Source organism: Oncorhynchus mykiss, chromosome 18 (assembly GCF_013265735.2).
Source record: "Oncorhynchus mykiss isolate Arlee chromosome 18, USDA_OmykA_1.1, whole genome shotgun sequence".
NCBI lineage: Eukaryota > Metazoa > Chordata > Actinopteri > Salmoniformes > Salmonidae > Oncorhynchus > Oncorhynchus mykiss.
The window spans coordinates 41678206-41697565 of record NC_048582.1 but is presented as its reverse complement, the minus strand read 5'-3'; the positions used below and the strand labels follow the sequence as shown (position 1 = coordinate 41697565).

Here is a 19360-nt window from a genome sequence, read left to right as displayed (position 1 = left end):
CATTTCTAACCCCATTTTGTCTGTCTTTATTAAACAAACTGGAAATAGTAAGTGATGATACTTGAAAGTGAATTAGTGGGCAGCATCAAGTTAAATATATTTCTAGTCTGTGGAGATAAATTACAAATAGCTAACGACAGCCAGCCAGTAGTTTATCGGGTCATCCTTGCCCTGTGTCAAGTTCACGCTACAGTCAGTGCAAAAGACAATAGCTTCAGTCTTTCCCCACATTGTTTACACCGAACTACACCTACCACATTTTCAGTTTTTCCATGGGCACTTTTCCCCCCTTCCCCAGTGAAGTAGGTAATGAATGTGTTATCCTGCGCTCTGCTCCATGGTTTGACTCTGGGCTGCTCACACAGATTAAAATCATTATTATGTTGTTGTTGAGATTACTGTGGTCTCAGACAGCTGCTTGTAATAAAAACACAAGATGTTGGAGGATGAGATGTGCGAAGGCTGGATGAAACCTCTCGTAATAGTAAGTCTCTTCCTGCAACGTTGCAGTGTGATTTGCTCTGGCTGTTGGAAACAGGGGAACTGCAATTTGAGTCGCGTTCATCGCAGCAAATGTAACCACGGTTGATACCAACAGTGATTCGTTTACAGATTTTTGCTGTCAATCTGGGTCTGAAGACTAATTAAACACTTGAAATGTTTGATTTCCCTGAACTCAGAAAGTATTGCTGACTTATCACCAAACTGGGTATAATTTGTCTGCATATTATTCCCTAAATCAGGGGTTCCCAAACTTGGGGCTACCCTATTTCAGAATTGGGGAACATTTATTTTTCATATGCACTTGTGTATAAATAAGAATTTGTTCTTAACAGACTTACCTAGTTAAATAAAGGTAAAAATAAATAAATAAATAAAATAAACAAAATAAACCTCTGGAGGATGTGCCCCTTCAAAGTAAATGGCACTTTCAAGTAAACAAACACAAGAAACACACATGGATACATAAAATAGACTGTATTTTCAGGAGGGAAAAAGCCCAGAAGCGGAGAGAAAACACACAGATTTGCGGCAGTTGAAATACTTCCTCTACTATCACACATCTGTTCACCAACGTCCACATAGGATGACTGTGGAACACATGTGCAATTCAAACTAAAAGAGGGAGACCCAGGAAAACAGTGCAACTGAAAAAAAGAAAGCATGTACATTGCATCCTGGAATCTCTTCAGTCAGAGATAAATCTTCAAATAAAACTTTAAAAAATGTAAAAATAAAAACCCAGCTCCACAGCTGACAAAAATATGGAGGGCAGTCGTAAAACAAATAATAAAAATGACTCTCTCATACGGCAAGTGTTTGCCTGAACTGTAGTAGGCATGCATCTAAATGTCATATTGAATACAATGACAACAGCGGGTCCATTTACCAGTAATGAGGCAAAAATAACTTGATAAATTGAAAAATAACAGAAAGCAAAATCAGCCATCACTTTCTCACCGTAGTATTATAGGCTTTGCCGTTTCCTCTAACCTGAACTGTAGATTGCCATTGAAACAGAAAGCCCATAAAGTCACCTTTCAGAATAGCTAAAAAGTGAATGAGCATGTCTCAGCTTAGACAGGCAGGGGCCAATTCTAAGACGAACACTGTGCAACAGGAGAACCAAGGCCAAGTTGCCATAGTTTATGATACATTTGAGATGTTGGCGTCATAAAACCTGCTGAACTAACAGTCCAACTAGATTCGTTTTTAGATAAAGGCAAAGGATTAAGATTAGTTATTCAGCTTTCAAGCGCTTACAAGTGGATTGCGCAAGAAGACTACTACCCCATACAAACTTGTTTAAAACCCCAAAAAGGGAGTCTATGGGACATGACAGAAGGTAATGAATCTCTTCTTTTTTGTGTCACGTACACCGGATAGGTGCAGTGTTTTACAGGGTCAGCCATCGTACAGTGCCTATGAGCAAGGCACATCGATACATTTCTCACCTTACTTGCCCCAACGCTCTAACCGCCGCTGGCTTCCTGCCAGCGCTATCCAGTGTTCAGATGTGCTGGTGTTAAAGGTGTTAAAGCAGGCATGGTAAAAAAAAATAAACTAATATCTAAAGGCATAACTTTGGCAATAACACTTAAGGTAGAAGTATATATATGAGAGGGTTGTCTATGAAAAACTTGGCGTGCGTTTGTAAGGAAGACTGAGTGACTAATGGTGGAATGTGTGTGAGAAAGACTAGAAAACTTCTAAGAATCATCCACGTGAAATGGGCAAAGTGCCAAAACATTAGCAAAGTAGGCCTACACGTGACCACTCCCACCCTGTATGTCTACAGTGCTGCTAAGACTGGATCTTAAACTGCTCCAGACAAGTAGCGGGTGGAGCCAGGGGTGATGCCACATCCTGCTTGTCAATTGAGCAACTTTGCTTCCAAAACCTAAATAACAACTTGACCACTGCACTTTAGCAAGACATATGAAAAGTGCCTGCTTGTCATGGCACTATAGGAAACATATGGGCTCAGTTTCCACCATTTACTACTTATAAAGGCATTATATTCATTACAGACAACACTTTTAAAAGGGCACAAATGCACGCCACTTCGTGTCAAGAACAAAGAAAACTTTTGTTTGCGTTATTGAAAGAGCAGTATCACACTTGTGAGACGGTCTTGTTGGTGAAATATGAAATGTTCGGACAATCCCTTGCTTGAGACAGAGGCAAATGGGAAAATCTGTATCCGCCAGCAGCCTGAAGTGTAACAAATACCTCCTAAAAGCCCACACACAATCCCGTCCAGTCCCCAGTGCTGAGTGAGAATCCAGGGTACTTTCCCGCTTCAAGGCAAGAGTCATGTTCCATTTGAAACTGGATGATGGGGGACGAAAGGGATTCTGGGAAATTAAGGCATCTTTTTTTTAAATTTATTTTTTGTGCCATTTGCGGTGGTCATTGTAGGCCTAAGTGCAATATGCAGAGTTGGTCCATGAAGGTTGGCTTAAGGCTGGGTCCGAGGAAGGGGGAAATGAGCTCACGTCGAGTCCTTGGATTGGTCCATATGTCTGAAAACGCAAACAAAACATGTCATTGGAGAGCAGTAGTTTCTGAATAAAAAGTTAAACATTGAAGAATATCTTCAAATACAAAAAAAAATAAAAAAATACACAGTAAGGCGTTAAAAAAAAGCTTTCCAAGAACTTAGGTTCATCGTCGTCATGTGGAAGAACAAAAGATAAGGAGAGCCATCCATTAATATCCCACTCATAACGCTTGACAAACAATTCCCCAGTCTAAAATAAACTAATTAAGATGAAAACACTTTCAGCTGGACATATTTATTTAACCCCTAAAACAGTATGATCTAAAGAGTGAGTATGTGTGCACACTGGAGTATATAGACGGTACTTACTGGCTATAAGAGGCTGCTTCTGCCATTGGTGCTGGGTCCTTTGGACCTCATCTGTTCCTGGACTGACCCTGACTGCATGAGGGACAAGAGCAACATGGCAGTCATACGAACATCACTCCCTGGTAGAGTCATGTCAAATTCAGTGGAGCGTCAACCAGCAAGAACAGAGGACATTGAAAATATGACCCCTTTTCTGGTATTATGTCAAACTTGGTGTTATTAAAGATACCTTGAGTCATTCCACCTGCAGCTGGATTACACAACCCAAACTGTGGTTGCTAAGTAAGTGCCCTTCGCTCACTCACAAATGGTGTGATATGTTGATATTTCATATGCTGAATGGGAACACACTGTAGCCCTACAATCCCGAGCGGTTGATGGATACCCACCTCTAGTTTATGTGGAAATGCTAACTAACTTTGCAACATTAGAACACGGTGCATGAAAACTCAAAACAAACCTGTAGTCGGAATACTGACGGCGCTGAAGGAGACAGTGTCAAGATTACACAGACAGACGTTTCGTAATGGTGTTATGTAATAATTCTGCTTCAACAAAAAAGGCAGCAGTGTTTGTATACCACACCTATTTACACTGTTCCAGCCCATTAATGGGCTTTGCATCATTATAAGGGTTAGTCATGGTTCGCAATGGAGTCACCGGCTTAGTGGAAACACAAAACCTATACGCCTCTCATTCGACATTAAAGCTCATTAAGGTTGTCAATGCTAAGTAAACAAGACTTGATCACTGGTGAGTTGACTTGGTTTTCAGTGGGATGTCTGAGTTCCCCTTTAACAGGCACAGAAAGGAGCTCTTGTTTTAGGTTGTTGTGCTAGATGATTGGGGGAATCTTCAACCAGCGTTGCAGGACACAGAGGGAGCCTTTCATTTAGCAGCCAAGGCCTTCCAGCTGTGTCCCCTGTCACTGTCCCTTCTCTGTGTGCCCTCTGGAATCACTCCCAGGGAGGGAAGAGGGACTGAGTAATAGGGTGTAGGGAACATCATGGGCATGAAGTGGTAGGGAGGGGGTCCATTTCAGGGCCTGTGTTTCACAGGACCACTTCCGCCTCTTGCACAGGCTGAGCCTTGTTCAAAAGTGAGGCTGCAGGTGGCAGGCTGGAGATGGGCCAGTTAGCCAACGAATGGGTGTGGGACAAGTGTAGCAGTTCATGTATGAAAGCAGTGTTTTTGTATTCATTTTTGTCCAAAGAAAACCTCTGGACAATACTAATTCCCTGGTTTGTACCATGGTGCACTGAGATGTTTTAAGCAATATCTTCCAGACTTGATCCAAGTGTTGAAATAAGTTTTTAAAAAATGAATTTGACCTGCAATGCAAGTACAACGCAAAGATCAAATAATAGTACTCACTATGAGCATCCCAACAGCAATCAAGATTACAGACTGACCTATCATTCTTCAAAAACACTGATTACAAAATGTGTAAAAAGGATGGTCTTCATGAAAGTAGCCAAAACTTTATACATACCGGCGGCAAACCTTCCGCCATCTCCCCGGAGCCAATGTGTGTGAGGTGCATAAAGTTTGTGGGCTCTCCGATCATGCTGCAGTCAATCTTCCTCCTCTTCTTCTTCTGAAACAAATGCAAAACGCCAGAGGTCAGTGGCCAATTCAAATATGGCTAGGCAACTGCATAGCACAGCGGCTGTGCAACCCTAAAATGAAAGCGAAAATAGATTTTAATTCAGAAGATGCTCTAAAATTACAACATAAACATGCACTTAATCGAACAATGATCAACATTTTGTCTCCAAATAAGCAGCTTATTTTATTAGAGACACAGGAGAGGAACACTTATTTGGTTATAGGTGTAAACCATGAGGTGGTATATTGTTCATGGGATGAAATACTATAGAACAAACAGAAGTTAATGCTGGATAGTAAACAATGTCAAAAAAGCCTCTATGCAAAAAACTTGCAGAAGTAGTCAAGTAGTGGATTTTTAAAAAATTTTTATATTTTTTTTTAAATGTGATGGCTTAGAATATTAAATATATTGTTCTTGCTATGCATAAGCCATAAAACAAACGAAGGCTTTTTAATTGTCCACTATATTGTTAGTTTATCATCTCCTGATGCAGGCTAGCAGGTGCCATAGCCATTGACCATTTCAATGAAACATGGTGAAGCCCCAAAATTGCCCTCGCTAGAAGCCTGTGTTTCAGACATAAGGAAGTGGATGGCTGCAAATGTTCTACTTTTAAACTCGGACAAAACAGAGATGCTTGTTCTAGGTCCCAAGAAACAAAGAGATCTTCTGTCGAATCTGACAATTCATCTTAATGGTTGTTACAGTCGTCTCAAATAAAACTGATGGACCTCGGCGTTACTCTGGACCCTGATCTCTCCTTTGACAAACATATCAAGACTGTTTCAAGGACAGCTTTTTTCCATCTACGTAACATTGCAAAAATCAGAAACTTTGTCCAAAAATGCAGAAAAATTCATCCAAGTTTTTGTTACTTGTAGGTTAGACTACTGCAATGCTCTACATTCCAGCTACCTGGATAAAGCACTAAATAAACTTCAATTAGTGCTAAATATGGCTGCTAGAATCTTGACTAGAACCAAAACATTTGATCATATTACTCCAGTGCTAGCCTCCCTACACTGGCTTCCTGTTAAGGCAAGGGCTGATTAAGGTTTTACTGCTAACCTACAAAGCATTACATGGGCTTGCTCCTACCCATCTCTCTGATTTGGTCCTGCCGTACATACCTACACGTACGCTACGGTCACAAGACGCAGGCCTCCTAATTGTCCCTAGAATTTCTAAGCAAACAGCTGGAGGCTTTCTCCTATAGAGCTCAATTTTTATATAATGATCTGCCTACCCATGTGAGAGACGCAGACTCGGTCTCAACCTTTAAGTCTTAACTGAAGACTCATCTCTTCATATGATTGAGTGTAGTCTGGCCCAGGAGTGTGAAGGTGAACGGAAAGGCTCTGGAGCAACGAACCGCCCTTGCTGTCTCTGCCTGGCCGGTTCCCCTCTTTCCACTGGGATTCTCTGCCTCTAACCCTATTACAGGGGCTGAGTCACTGGATTACTGGTGCTCTTTCATGCCGTCCCTAGGAGGGGTGCGTCACTTGAGTGGGTTGAGTCACTGATGTGATCTTCCCTTCTGGGTTGGCGCCCCCCCCTTGGGTTGTGCCGTGGCGGAGATCTTTGTGGGCTATACTCGGCCTTGTCTCAGGATGGTAAGTTGGTGGTTGAAGATATCCCTCTAGTGGTGTGGGGGCTGTGCTTTGGCAAAGTGGGTGGGGTTATATCCTTCCTGTTTGGCCCTGTTCGGGGGCATCATCGGATGGGGCCACAGTGTCTCCTGACCCCTCCTGTCTCAGCCTCCAGTATTTATCCTGCAGTAGTTTGTGTCGGGGGGCTAGGGTCAGTTTATTATATCTGGAGTACTTCTCCTGTCTTATCCGGTGTCCTGTGTGAATTTAAGTATGCTCTCTCTGATTCTATCTCTCTCTCTGAGGACCTGAGCCCTAGGACCATCTGGCATGATGACTCCTTGCTGTCCCCAGTCCACCTGGCCATGCTGCTGCTCCAGGTTCAACTGTTCTGCCTGTGGCTATGGAATCCTGACCTGTTCACCGGACGTGCTACCTGTCCCAGACCTGCAGTTTTCAACTCTCTAGAGACAGCAGGAGTGGTAGAGATACTCTTAATGATCAGCTATGAAAAGCCAACTGACATTTACTCCTGAGGTGCTGACATGCTGCACCCTCGACAACTACTGTGATTATTATTATTTGACCATGCTGGTCATTTATGAACATTTGAACATCTTGGCCATGTTCTGTTATAATCTCCACCTGGCACAGCCAGAGGAGGACTGGCCACCGCTCATAGCCTGGTTCCTCTCTAGGTTTCTTCCTAGGTTTTGGCCTTTCTAGGGAGTTTTTCCTAGCCACCGTGTTTCTACACCTGCATTGCTTGCCGTTTGGGGTTTTAGGCTGGGTTGCTGTACAGCACATTGCGATATCAGCTGATGTACAAAGGGCTATATAAATCCATTTTGATTTGACCAGGATATAGACCTTTAGCCATTTTAAGTGTTACATAAGCAACCTTGACCGATGTTTACAAACGTGCTGCTGACCAAACGTTGAACCCTGTATCCTATGAGCTAGTCATGTAACAAAAACAAGGTAGACCGCTGTGTGCGTGTGTCTTTTCTTCTTGACGTCATCTTGAATTCGGAGGATCTGTTGGAGCATGCCTACATACCCAATGAATCAGGCATCTTACCGACCATTCTTGTTGCTACATTGGCATGACAGAGGAAAGCAGTCATTCCCACAGACTCGGAAAGACAACCTCATGACCATTTCAGCAGGCATATTGAATCAGTGAACACCTAGCAACGTAAGATGCCAGGAATTGAAATCAAACACCACATGCGACCAAATAAGGCAACCCTATACTTTTCTTGGCTCTATTGATATTCTTCGACGATCAAGTAGGAGCCTCTCTGTGTAGACCAACTTCCGAGTATCAATACGGCAATGGATTAAAACTTAAAAAACACTTTGCCGTTTGGTACTTTAGTCCAAACAGCCCTTGAAAACATTAAAAAAGGCATACCAAACCTAACCAAATGCACAGCTGGTTGGCATCCACTCAAGTGGCAGCCATGAGTCATACCAAACTCAGAAATAAGCCCACACTACAACGTTGCATAACGGGAGGTAGGCTATCCAGTGGCTGATTGATGGAAGGTCTAGCTAATTGGTCAGCTGCGTGTGCTGCAAAAGAGAAACCGTCGCTTAGCAACTTATTTCAGGAGAGGCCTTCAGTGTGTGTAATAGCAACCATTTGGTGTCAGAAGCCCTTTGGCATAGCCTGTGCTTAGAGAAGTGGGTAGCAATTACATGACTGACATACAGGAAGTTAGGCAGACCCAAACTACCAACATCTCATGAGAGCATCAGTAAGAAGAGTCTCAATGCAGTAATATATTTAAAAAAAGACATGCCACACAAGCCCCTTTCCTCTCTAAACAGTTCCACCATGTAAACCCCTGCATGTATTTATATAAAGTGGCGTAACTGTACAGTCCTCCCTCAACAATAGAACAAACACAGGCCCTAAAAATAAATAAGAAAAGAGGAAGGGAAAAAGCCATCCCACGGGACAGTGCCCCAGTCCCCTTCCTCTCTCCTGGGCCTAGTCCCCTTCCTCTCTCCTGGGCCCAGTCCCCTTCCTCTCTCCTGGGCCCCCGGGTTCATTGTTGACGAGTGGGAACGGATGAACACAACCCGCCGTTACGCAACTCTCCCTGCAAAACCCGGGCCAGGAAAGGGTGCCGCCCCGAGGTCAAGGGTCAGCGGTCGCTTCTGGAGAGCTAAAGGGAAGTCCTTCCCCTCTCCGGCGACACACTGATATGTTCGGTCATCAAAAAGGACCTCTATTCCCCCCTGTAATGCTGGCCAGGATTCCATGAAATGCTTTGCTTTGAAACACCTGATGACGCTAAGCTACTCTAGGTCCAGGCTTTATAGTTCCCTGGACAGATCGATTCAATCGTAGCGTCATTAAATCAAAATCAGACTAGAATGTAAAGATAGTAAGGACATGTCTTCAATACATTCCGTCCCAATATTGTGATGCCTACATTACCGATGGACACAACTATGCACGGTCAAAGTTATAAATATGGGTCACATGGTCAGTGAATATTAATGACTGGCATTCACCCTAAGTACAGTGCGAGTGAAATAACAAATCAAAAGATGGCACTCAAGATATCGCTCATGATGTGGTTGCCTCTAAACGGCAAGCTATAAAACCCCCGTTTAAAGATATCAGCCTGTAAGTGAATGCAGATGGAGTCTGAAAAACACCATAAATACGTCTGCCTTTGCCAACAGATTTATTGGATGCATTTTAAAAAAGGGTCCCCCGTAAGTAACATCTTGGCGTAAAAAAAAAAGAATGGGTAGATAGATCGTTGGGGAGTGTTTCACTTTTGGCTGTTCTAAGCATGCATTTGTCCTAAATCCCTTGATTGGGCCTCTGTACATACCAATACAAATCTGATAACTTTGTGTTGAATGCAACAGCCAAAAACACTAAGTTCTTGTGTGTGGTCAGAGTAAGCATGCTTGGCTGCCTGGGATGCCCAAACTTTGCCTTTGGCTACAAGATTAGCCAGGGACCTCTAACAACCTCTGTGGAACTTGGCAAGAGAGGGCTGAATAGAATTGGCCAGGATCTAATATAGCGCAAGCTTGGGGAGTAAACTTCATAGTCAAATACATCTATTAGATGAGGAATTTTGTGAAACCTGACAAAGAACGTTGGAGTAGTGGGCATTTTATACCTCTACATGAGTAAATAAAAGGGCAGCTGGCCCAGACTCACCGGTGGGGGTTTGGCCACCACGCAGCAGCCCATCTTGTGCCAGAACTCGCTCATTCCTGGGCTCCGCCGGTTCTGTCGGTTCAGCGCCCTGCTCTCTGTCGCCGCCCTGCAGGCTGGTGAAGACAGGTAGCCTCTGTGACCCTCAATCTTGGGATAGTCCTGATGCATCCAGATCCCTTGCATCAGATAGCCAAAGTTGGTCAATCCCCAAACCCACCGCCCCCAAAGGTCAGGTCCTGATTCGCTCAAGCCTCCCGGTGTCTTGATCCTTCTTCGGGTATCCAGTCAGATTAAAGTCCGCAGGGTTTAATCTGTTGAGACAGGAGCTTATTAAAAAAATAACAGCCAATGTAATGTGAACATGGTCCTACTAGTTCATTTTATTTTTAGCCAACATATCACTCACTGCAAGCCTAACCTCCTAAGGTGGTAGCAAATCAAATGTATTTATAAAGCCCTTCTTACATCAGCTGATGTCACAAAGTGCTGTACAGAAACCCAGCCTAAAACCCCAAACAGCAAGCAATGCAGGTGTAGGAGCGTACTTCTTACTGGATTCTACCCAAACCAGCATCTGGTCTAGAACAGTGTTTAGCTCGCACCATTTTAAAATGATGCAAACCTTTGAGTAAGTCTGCTTCATGAGTGCCGAACTGTGCCGATGACGACACATTGACTCACATTGCCCCGTCCCCCAGTTCTAAGACTCAAGGGTTTGTGGTCTGACCACAGAACATTAGACATGAGAAAGACATACCAAGGGTGAAAAAACCCCATCTGCAAACAGTAAGGACCAGTTGTCCTTGTAAGGACCTAAGCATCCGCCTTTCGCCTCTAGGTTGTTCCCATCTCGTCCCAGTTCCAGCCTTGCTAAGTCACATGAGGACGCCTAAATGATAAACACTGTGGAGCACCATCTCCGAAGCCATTTATATGACCTCTTTTGCAGTGTGAAAGAAAGTTCTGCCAAGACCATTATTGCCTTCATAAAAGTTTGGTTTATACTACTTAGTGTCGTCTTTGGTTTATCGCCATGCTTAAGGTGGTCACTGATGAGCCGTTAAGGCAAATTAGAGCTGCGGCTTTCTGGCATTTTTATTGGGATCCCCATTATCTGTTGCGAAAGCAGCAGCTACTCTTCCTAAAAGGTCCACACAAAACATAATACAGAACATTAATAGACTAGAACAGAACTACAAATAAAACATAAAATAAAAAAATAAAAAACAGCACACAGCCTACATCAACACATAGAAAAAAAAATCTGGGTCAAATAGGAGAGAGTAGCGGCGCCATGGTTACCGCCTGCGCCAAGGACTCTGCTTCTACAGGTTGTTTTCCACTACTGTGCTTGGACTTTAGTTTACTTTGGGCCGCTGCCGATCGTTTGATTAAACTTTTCATAATGACATGGCTCTCCTCCAGCTCCGCTTTATCGTGCCCAGAGGCTGCGTGAGGAAACTGTTTAGGAATGTGTGTGTGTGTGTGGTGGAGAGTCTCTCTCACACACCTTTTCACAAGAACAAGGTCAAGCCTGTGCTCTCTCAAACCCGATACAAAAATAGTGCAGAAATAACCTCCTTAAGACATTAGAATTAGCACAGTTCTGGAAAAATGTGCACAGAGCTGTTGTTTTCCAGAACTAAGCAAGAGTAAACCTAAGAGTGGGTCACTTGATAGCACAAGCACATTGCTGCCATTTGGGCATCACAGCGGTTTTAACAGGTAAGCTACTAGCCTGACACACTCACTGTATAGTTCACTTATAGGCTTTTTGGTTAACATTCATCGGGGCAGTCAGAGAGCTAGTCGACTGGTGCACGGTAAAGGCATCAGGGTTGTAAGACGGGCTGGTCAGTGGGTGTAGAGACGGTTCTCAGGCCCCATGGCTTATTGGGATGAAGTGTGAAGTCTGTACACAGACTTATGACGACATAAAGGGTGTGGATGGACGGCAAGGCAGGCAGGCTGGCACAAGTCAAATAGGACACAGGCGTCTGTAGAGTTGAGCCACTGGCCGAGCCAGCCTTGCACGGGCAAAGTCTGGGTCTAATTTCTCTCCGCGTTGACCTCTTACGGTTTCACCCCAGAGCAGGTACACTTAAAAAAAGGGATTATAGTGAGGACACACAGCATGGTGAGAACACAGTACTCGGAAAGAGGGATAGAACGGAAGTCTATAGGACACCACTGGGGCTCGGAATATCTCCTATGGTACACTATTTAGAGGAGAGTAACCTCATGACCAAGTTTCCCATGATTCATAGCACGAAAAGAACAGAGGGTGGGGGTAGGGACAGACTTGGGGCAGTTGAAATACTTGTCTGGTGAGGTAAGGATTAACGGAAACTCTCGCTTTGGGCTCATCTGGTCTCTGACGGCATGCTCATCATCTTGTATAAATAAACCGGCTTTCCAGAGACCTGGGGCAGTCTCTCTCTAATTTGAGGTTTCCCCTGAAGAGCAACGAACGATGAGCAAAAACAAACCCTCTTCAGAAGAGTGACAGTCCAGTTCTGTTGAATTACTACTGGAGACTCATCTGTTGAAGTGCTGGAGAGACCTTGATAAGATGGTGCTACATTTTGCATATCTTCTTAGGCCACAGCTGTTTATTTGTTCAACTACTACAGGCTACCCTGTGGGAACAGGGAAGAATCATTCTGGTTCCCCAACAGGGATTTTTCCCCCACCCAACTTTGTCTCATCATTAAATGGGCAAGGTGGTTCCTCAGACGGTACAAAAATGGTTGACAGTTTAATAGTTCTTCACCCTGTCAGGATCCCTTGAGACAACATCACGTCTTTGTGCCAAAACCATCCAGCAACCTTCTATGGATGCATGTGTATCTTTGCATCGACAGAGTGAGAACTCAGAAGTGTTTATATTGCCAACACAAATAATGGAATCCTCCTGCCCTCACTCACTGGACTCCTGTGTCAGTCCAGATTTCACATGATCCTCAGTGCTGCTGAGTGCTCCCTGTTTTCTGTGCTGAACGGGCAGAAAAGCCAAAACAAGAAGGTTGACAAAGAAGCAATGTGAGACTAACCTTATTAAAATGACACGGCAAACACCACAATGTAGCTACAGTAGCAGATAGCATGTGATGCATGAGTCCAATTGTTGAGTATGTCACCTAACCCAGATTTTTTGTCTTGGGGAGGGGGGCTTATTAAAATGTATCTTCACATTTTTTTTAAAAATGAATACAAGGCATCAACTTGACCAGTCTAAAGCAGTTAACAAGACCTATTGTCTCAACGTGGGTTTGTTCATTTCATATCCCCGTGGGTAGGCTGACAGTGACGATACTTCCTGCTAACTCACCAAACACTGACGTGGTTAAAAAATTCCATAGACATGCTAACAGACATCCCTGTAAGGCAAAACACATTTCATTGCAGCTCTCTTTTCCAAATAGGCAGAATGAACAGCACGTGTGTATAAAAACATCAACGGCTACGATCAAAGAGCTTTTAATTTGAAAGAGATAATGGCTACAACTTACTGGGATTTATGAATTGAGAAGCAACACAGACAAGAGGTAATGTGAGCAGAGATATTGATGAAAATGACATTCGACCCGGACTAAAGACAAGCTCACAGATGCTCATACAACACACCAAAGGCAACAAAAAAAACACACAAAAAAAAAACCTTTACATAGAAGTCCCCCTGTTGACATGGGCTCATAATGCCAAGCTCTGTTCCCTCAAAAAGGATAAGGTGCCAGGTCACACTATAGACATTAAGACAACGCCTCTGGCCTAGACGAGTAGGGAGTAACCTAGCGTGATGACCAATTAATAGAGCCAGATCTAACAGCATTATATGTGAGCTGGAAAAGATACAATTGGAACCTTAGGATTCGTACACTGGTTGTGATCCTCACAACTCAAAAATCAATCAATGAGATCTTTCAGCAACAACAATGTTGAGATGAAGATGTGCTGATACCCTTGTTGGATGTTTTAACGAGGCAATCTGCAGTCGAAACAATAAAACAAAGCGTTTGACCGCCACGGTTTCTGCAAAAGGCGGAGGGATGGGGCTGAAGAAGTGGAACCACTCAAATTCATACGCGGAGCATCCATGACGTCAACATTATAGTTTTAGCTGTGTTTAAAAACGCTATACAGCATGTGTTTACATTTACTTAGTTTACAAACATTGGAGTAAAACAAGCTTCAATTTTGGGTTCTAATGCGGTACAATAGTTGAACTAAGCTCATGAGATATTTAGAAGTTATATTCCTCGAGAATGAAATGGGTACATAGCCATAAATGTATGTAGCAACTGCAGAATGCCCCCTCAATGGTCCCAGTTATTTTGCAAATGCAATAGAGACCTGCAAGCTACCTACCTACCTACCTACCAACCAACTGGGTCGAATCTTGGATGTGGGTCAGTGGCTCACTGTCAAAAGGCGAGAGGAAAAAGGAGGGCAGTGGTTTCTAACGGAGGAATTACAAATGAGGCCTTTTCATGGGATCTGTTTTTTTTTTAAATAGATACTTTACAACTGGTTAATGGCACATTTAAAAATAGCAGACATCAGTTTTCAAGCAACAGCTTGAGCACAACATGGATCTTTCACGGAATCCAGTGCACTGCCATCCACGATTTGATGACTGGTTCAGGTGTTTAGAATTGTATTGGAACTGAGGTCTTTAGAACGGTTGCTTTAAATCGAGAAAAGCATCAGTGTAGTGATTCCTGCCTGGCACTAGATGAAAAGCATCAGTGTAGTGATTCCTGCCTGGCACTAGATGAAAAGCATCAGTGTAGTGATTCCTGCCTGGCACTAGATGAAAAGCAGGTAGCAGCTACATTAATATAGTTGGTGAAGATAGGTCTCTTCAAAATCAAGTTATTCAGGTCTGAAAGAGGTCTAGTGTCCATTTTTCACATCATCTGCTGTGTGCAACTACACATCAATCCCAAATTAAAATGGGGAAGAGAACCATTAGCCCATAACAGGAGTATACATAAAGTCCTGTCCTCCCAGAATGACTTACTGGTAGGCTTAATGAAATAGGTCTCCAAAGTGACTCTTCTCATGAAAGATTAAGTATGGTCAATGTATACATAGACCTATTGCTTACAGTATAGGAACCTCCCTTTACCCCCACTACTTAGGTCACTAATGTGGCAGTGTACACTGGGGTGTCCTTTTAAAGAAAGGAATGAATAAAGATTAAAGTTGCTCCTATCTGCAACAAGTACAAAGTCAAACGTAGAGGAAAGGACGCAGTTAATGTCACAATGGGATTCGACACTTCCATGACTCAATACAGCTAGTTTGACATTTCCTGCTATCTTTATCGGAATTATCAACCCCCCCCTGCGTGTCACGGGTCATAGGTTACTCCACAGAGTTCCACACTAGCAGGGGGTAAAGTACACTCCCTACATGCCAGGCTCAGCTGCTGTTCTAACCACCTCAGACATGAACTGAAAACGCTAACAAACTAAAAGATAGAATTCCCCTGGCCCTGCACACATACAGTACCAATCAAAAGTTTGGACACAACCACTCATTCAAGGGTTTTTCTTTAAAACTATGAAATAACATTTATGGAATCATGTAGCAACCCAAAAAATTGTTCAAATTTGTGTGTGTGTGTGTGTGTGTGTGTGTGTGTGTGTGTGTATATACATATATATATATATATATATATATATATATATATACACATACATACATACATACATACACACACACACACACGAGAACCATTTTATATATATATATATATATATATATATACACACACACAAATTTGAAAAATTCTAGCCTACAGTGTTGCCTGAAATTTTATGAAAGCCCATCTGTGTTAAGCCTAACATATGCAATACACAAAAAGACTTGCGGTCTGGACAGAACCAAGAATAGCCATCCAAAATGTCGGCTCGTGCTTACTGGGGTGTAGCCTACCATGTCGCTGGCAATGGAATTTTATGAATGCCCATCCATGTGGTAGGTCCACCATTTGTGAAACAGGCCGTTGCATTGGCTTTATTAGTCCTGATTCCTGTGACTAATCAATTTAGCTATTCCAGTACTGAATACAGGGTTTCTATACAGCACAGATATATTTAGATTTATGACATATCCTAATTCTGCTACATGATTTATGACAAATACATTTTTTGGACGGGACATTGGTGGAACGCCACAGGGATGAGTCTCTAAAACAGCACCCTGGAGAGGCACGCTGGGAATGGACAAGCAAAATATTTTGTGCCCTTGCCTTTGACAAAGTGGGCACTGCTTATCACATGGTGGCATCAACGCTCACCTAAAAAGCTCTTATGCCACTGGTTGAGGGAAATTGCCACTGTTTCAGGGCAGAATTATGTGAAGTTATGTGTTGTTGTTGGTGGTGCGCCTTGGTCAGTTTAGCTCAGAAAATGCCACCCTTATCAATCTGCCAACATAGGTAATGAGTGGGCCGGCCGTGGTGTATGGGGTTTTGTTTTCATGCCAGAGACCAGGGTTGGCTACAATATTATCAAGCTGAAGACCTCAACAGTGAGGTTGGAGCACACAGTATTGAAGAGGAGCCAAACCCATCCCTGACCAATGGGCTTTCCCATAGAGGAGAAGCAACAGTGAGGGAGTACGAGACCATTTACAGTCTCATCCCAAAACTATGCCCTCCTGAAAATAGACCACAATGGCTTACTTTACCCAATGCAGTCAACTGACTGAGCCACTGTCGCCAGCCTGACTTCCCTGAATGTTTTAGACCTCTAATTTGGAACTGACAAAAAAATAAGAAATCTTGTCATAAACAGGCTATGTAATTTGTCTAGCTCTCTCATCTCTTAGAAGAAATGAATACTCAGTGTCTTGAGGGAACATATTGTTACTACCTTAATGTAAAAAAAAAAAAAAAAAAAAAGTACACGTGAAGTGTTTGGCCCATGTTTCTTGAACGGAAATAAAAGATCTCAGAAATGTACCATACGAACAAAAATTGTATTTCTCTAAAATGTTGTGCACAAAAAAAAAATAGTATTTCTCCTATGCCAAGATAATCAATCCACCTAATAGGTGTGGCATATCAAGAAGTTGATTAAACAGAATGATCATTACACAGGTGCACCTTGTGCGGGGGACAATAAAAGGCCACTAAAATGTGCAGTTTTGTCACACAACGGCACAGATGTTGAGGGAGCATGCAATTGGCATGCTGACTGCAGGAATGTTCACCAGAGCGGTTTGCTGATGTCAACGTTGTGAACAGTGTGCCCCAGGTGGCAGTGGGGTTATGGTATGTGCAGGCATAAGATACGGAAAATGAACACAATGGCATTTTATTGATGGCAATTTGAATGCACAGCGATACCACAACGAGATCCTGAGGCCCATTGTCGTGCCATTCATCCGCCACCATCCCCTCATGTTTCAGCATGATAATGCACAGCCCCATGTTGCAAGCATCTGTACACAACTCCTGGAAGCTGAAAAAGTCCCAGTTCTTCCATGGCCTGCATACACACCAGACATGTCACCCATTAAGCATGTTTGTAGATGAGTGGGACAACCTTCCACAGGCCACAATCAACAGCCTGATCAAGTCTGTGGTGCCGCATGAGGTGGTTTCACCAGATACTGACTGGTTCTACTCGCCTACTTTTTTTAAATTTTGGCATCTGTAACCAACAGACGCCGATCTGCATTCCCAGTCATGTAAAATCCATAGATTTGGGCCTAATGAGTTTATGTCAAGTGACCGAAATCCTTATATGAACTGTAACTCAGTCAAATCTTTTAAATTGTTGCATGTTGCGTTTATATTTTTGTTCAGTATACACAACATAACATTTCAATGAAAACTGATAAAGAGAGGGCTTGAATTATTCCAGTCATTGGATGACGACATCTTCTGTATGGGGGAGTTTTGTTAAGAGTCCTGACGCTGGGTATGAACAGTATCACGCATCCCTTGCGTTACTATTTTGGAAGGATAATGACTTCATCTTTCATATCGGCTATAAATCATTTGTAAAAAAAAAACTAAAAAAAAAACGACATGTTCAATTGAGAAAATTGTACAGGGTTTGCGTTCCCACATGCCCATGCGCGTGTTTACAGAAGACAGATAGAGGGACCACCTGTGCTAACTATCTAGCATGCTCTGAACACCTGTTTGTAACGCCGGGTTTTTCCCCAAACTTGGTCCCTGGGGGGCCCCCATAGTGCACGTTTTGGTTTTTGCCCTTGGACTATACAGCTGATTCAAATATCAACAAGCTTTTGAGTCAGCTGTGTGGTGTTACAGCAAAAACCAAAACGTGCACCGAGTTTGCGATTCGCTGGTGTAACTCTTGACAAATACTGCTTGTTGAAACTGTATTAAAGCCGGTTAAAAACACTATATGTTGCATTTGTGAAATTATCTTGACGTTATATGAAAGTAAAGGGCTTCATGTTTCTAGAACCGTATCACAGTTTAAAATAGATTCACTTTAGATTGAGTTTGGCTGCTAGAGCCGGTCTACCTCAAAATAAATACATATCCTTTCGACCTTAAGGAGTAACGGTAGACACTTGGGCTAGCGGACTAAACTCCGGTTTATGAAGTGTCTGGACTTCAACACGGAGTTTAGTCCGCTAATCTTGGGCTAGAACTACTCAAACAAGTGTTTGATTTACACCTGACAGATCACACTCCAGCCAAGCCATTTCCAAGGGAATAGCCACAAAATACACTACATAGCCAACCTTTATGTAGCTCGATGGGCTAAGCATTATTTAACCAAATAGTAATGACTTCGAGTTTGATCGAATCTGGTCGTTTCCTTTAAAAGCATAAAACGTTCAAATGAATCAATGTTGAAAGTGTCAAAGTGCAAGGATATTTAGATTCTAGGCAACGTAACACAATTGTCCCTGGGTTTGGCCAACTCTAAGCCTTCTCAGTAAGAGAAACATTGTAACAATGACCACGTACCCCCTTTCATTTCTAGAATTAGCTAGTAGGCTAGCCTACATGAAGAACAAAGTCTCAATAGCGGCGCTGACTTACCTCCGTTCTTAAATGTACCCAAACAATGTCGATATCCAGTAGCAAAAGTATTCGCTGAATGCCCTTTCAAACACCAACGTATAACACCAACCACACTTATGCTGATTCTCGGTTTTTTGAGGTGTGGTTCTAAGTTGTTCAATCAGGAAATTGAAATGTTTAAAATGTTTTTTTCAAAAGCTTATTTTTGCCGGTAAAGTCAAACAGCACCCCTTATGGACATAGACACCATTTGACTTCGCGTCATCATAAAGTCAACACTGCCACCTACAGGGAAATTGCAGATGTAAACATAATCTTAGTACACAATCCAAGTTTCAAATTTAAATGTCACATGCACAGTGAAATGCCTTTCTTGCAAACTCAAAACCCAACAATGCAATAGCAGTGTATTACTAGAAGAATAAAAACACGATAAATAAGAACATGAAATATGAAATACACAATTACATAAGTAAGAATACTATATACAGGAAATATTTTAAAAAGTCAGTTCCAATACCATATTGCCATGTACAGGGATACTGGAGTGATGGATGTAGATATA

The 19360-nt window shown here is 42.7% G+C and overlaps 1 protein-coding gene across 1 annotated transcript; it reads right to left on the bottom strand.

Moving 5' to 3' along the window:
* Positions 1-959: 959 nt before the first annotated feature.
* LOC110496278 (CDC42 small effector protein 1) lies at positions 960-19019 on the bottom strand. The gene is made up of 5 exons (XM_021572079.2): positions 18814-19019; positions 9771-10081; positions 4866-4970; positions 3374-3445; positions 960-3026 (listed from the first exon to the last, which is right to left on the bottom strand). Exons 2-4 carry the CDS (start codon positions 9951-9953, stop codon positions 3377-3379), a joined length of 357 nt encoding a protein of 118 aa, XP_021427754.1. The 5' UTR covers positions 9954-10081; positions 18814-19019; the 3' UTR covers positions 960-3026; positions 3374-3376.
* Positions 19020-19360: the final 341 nt, after the last annotated feature.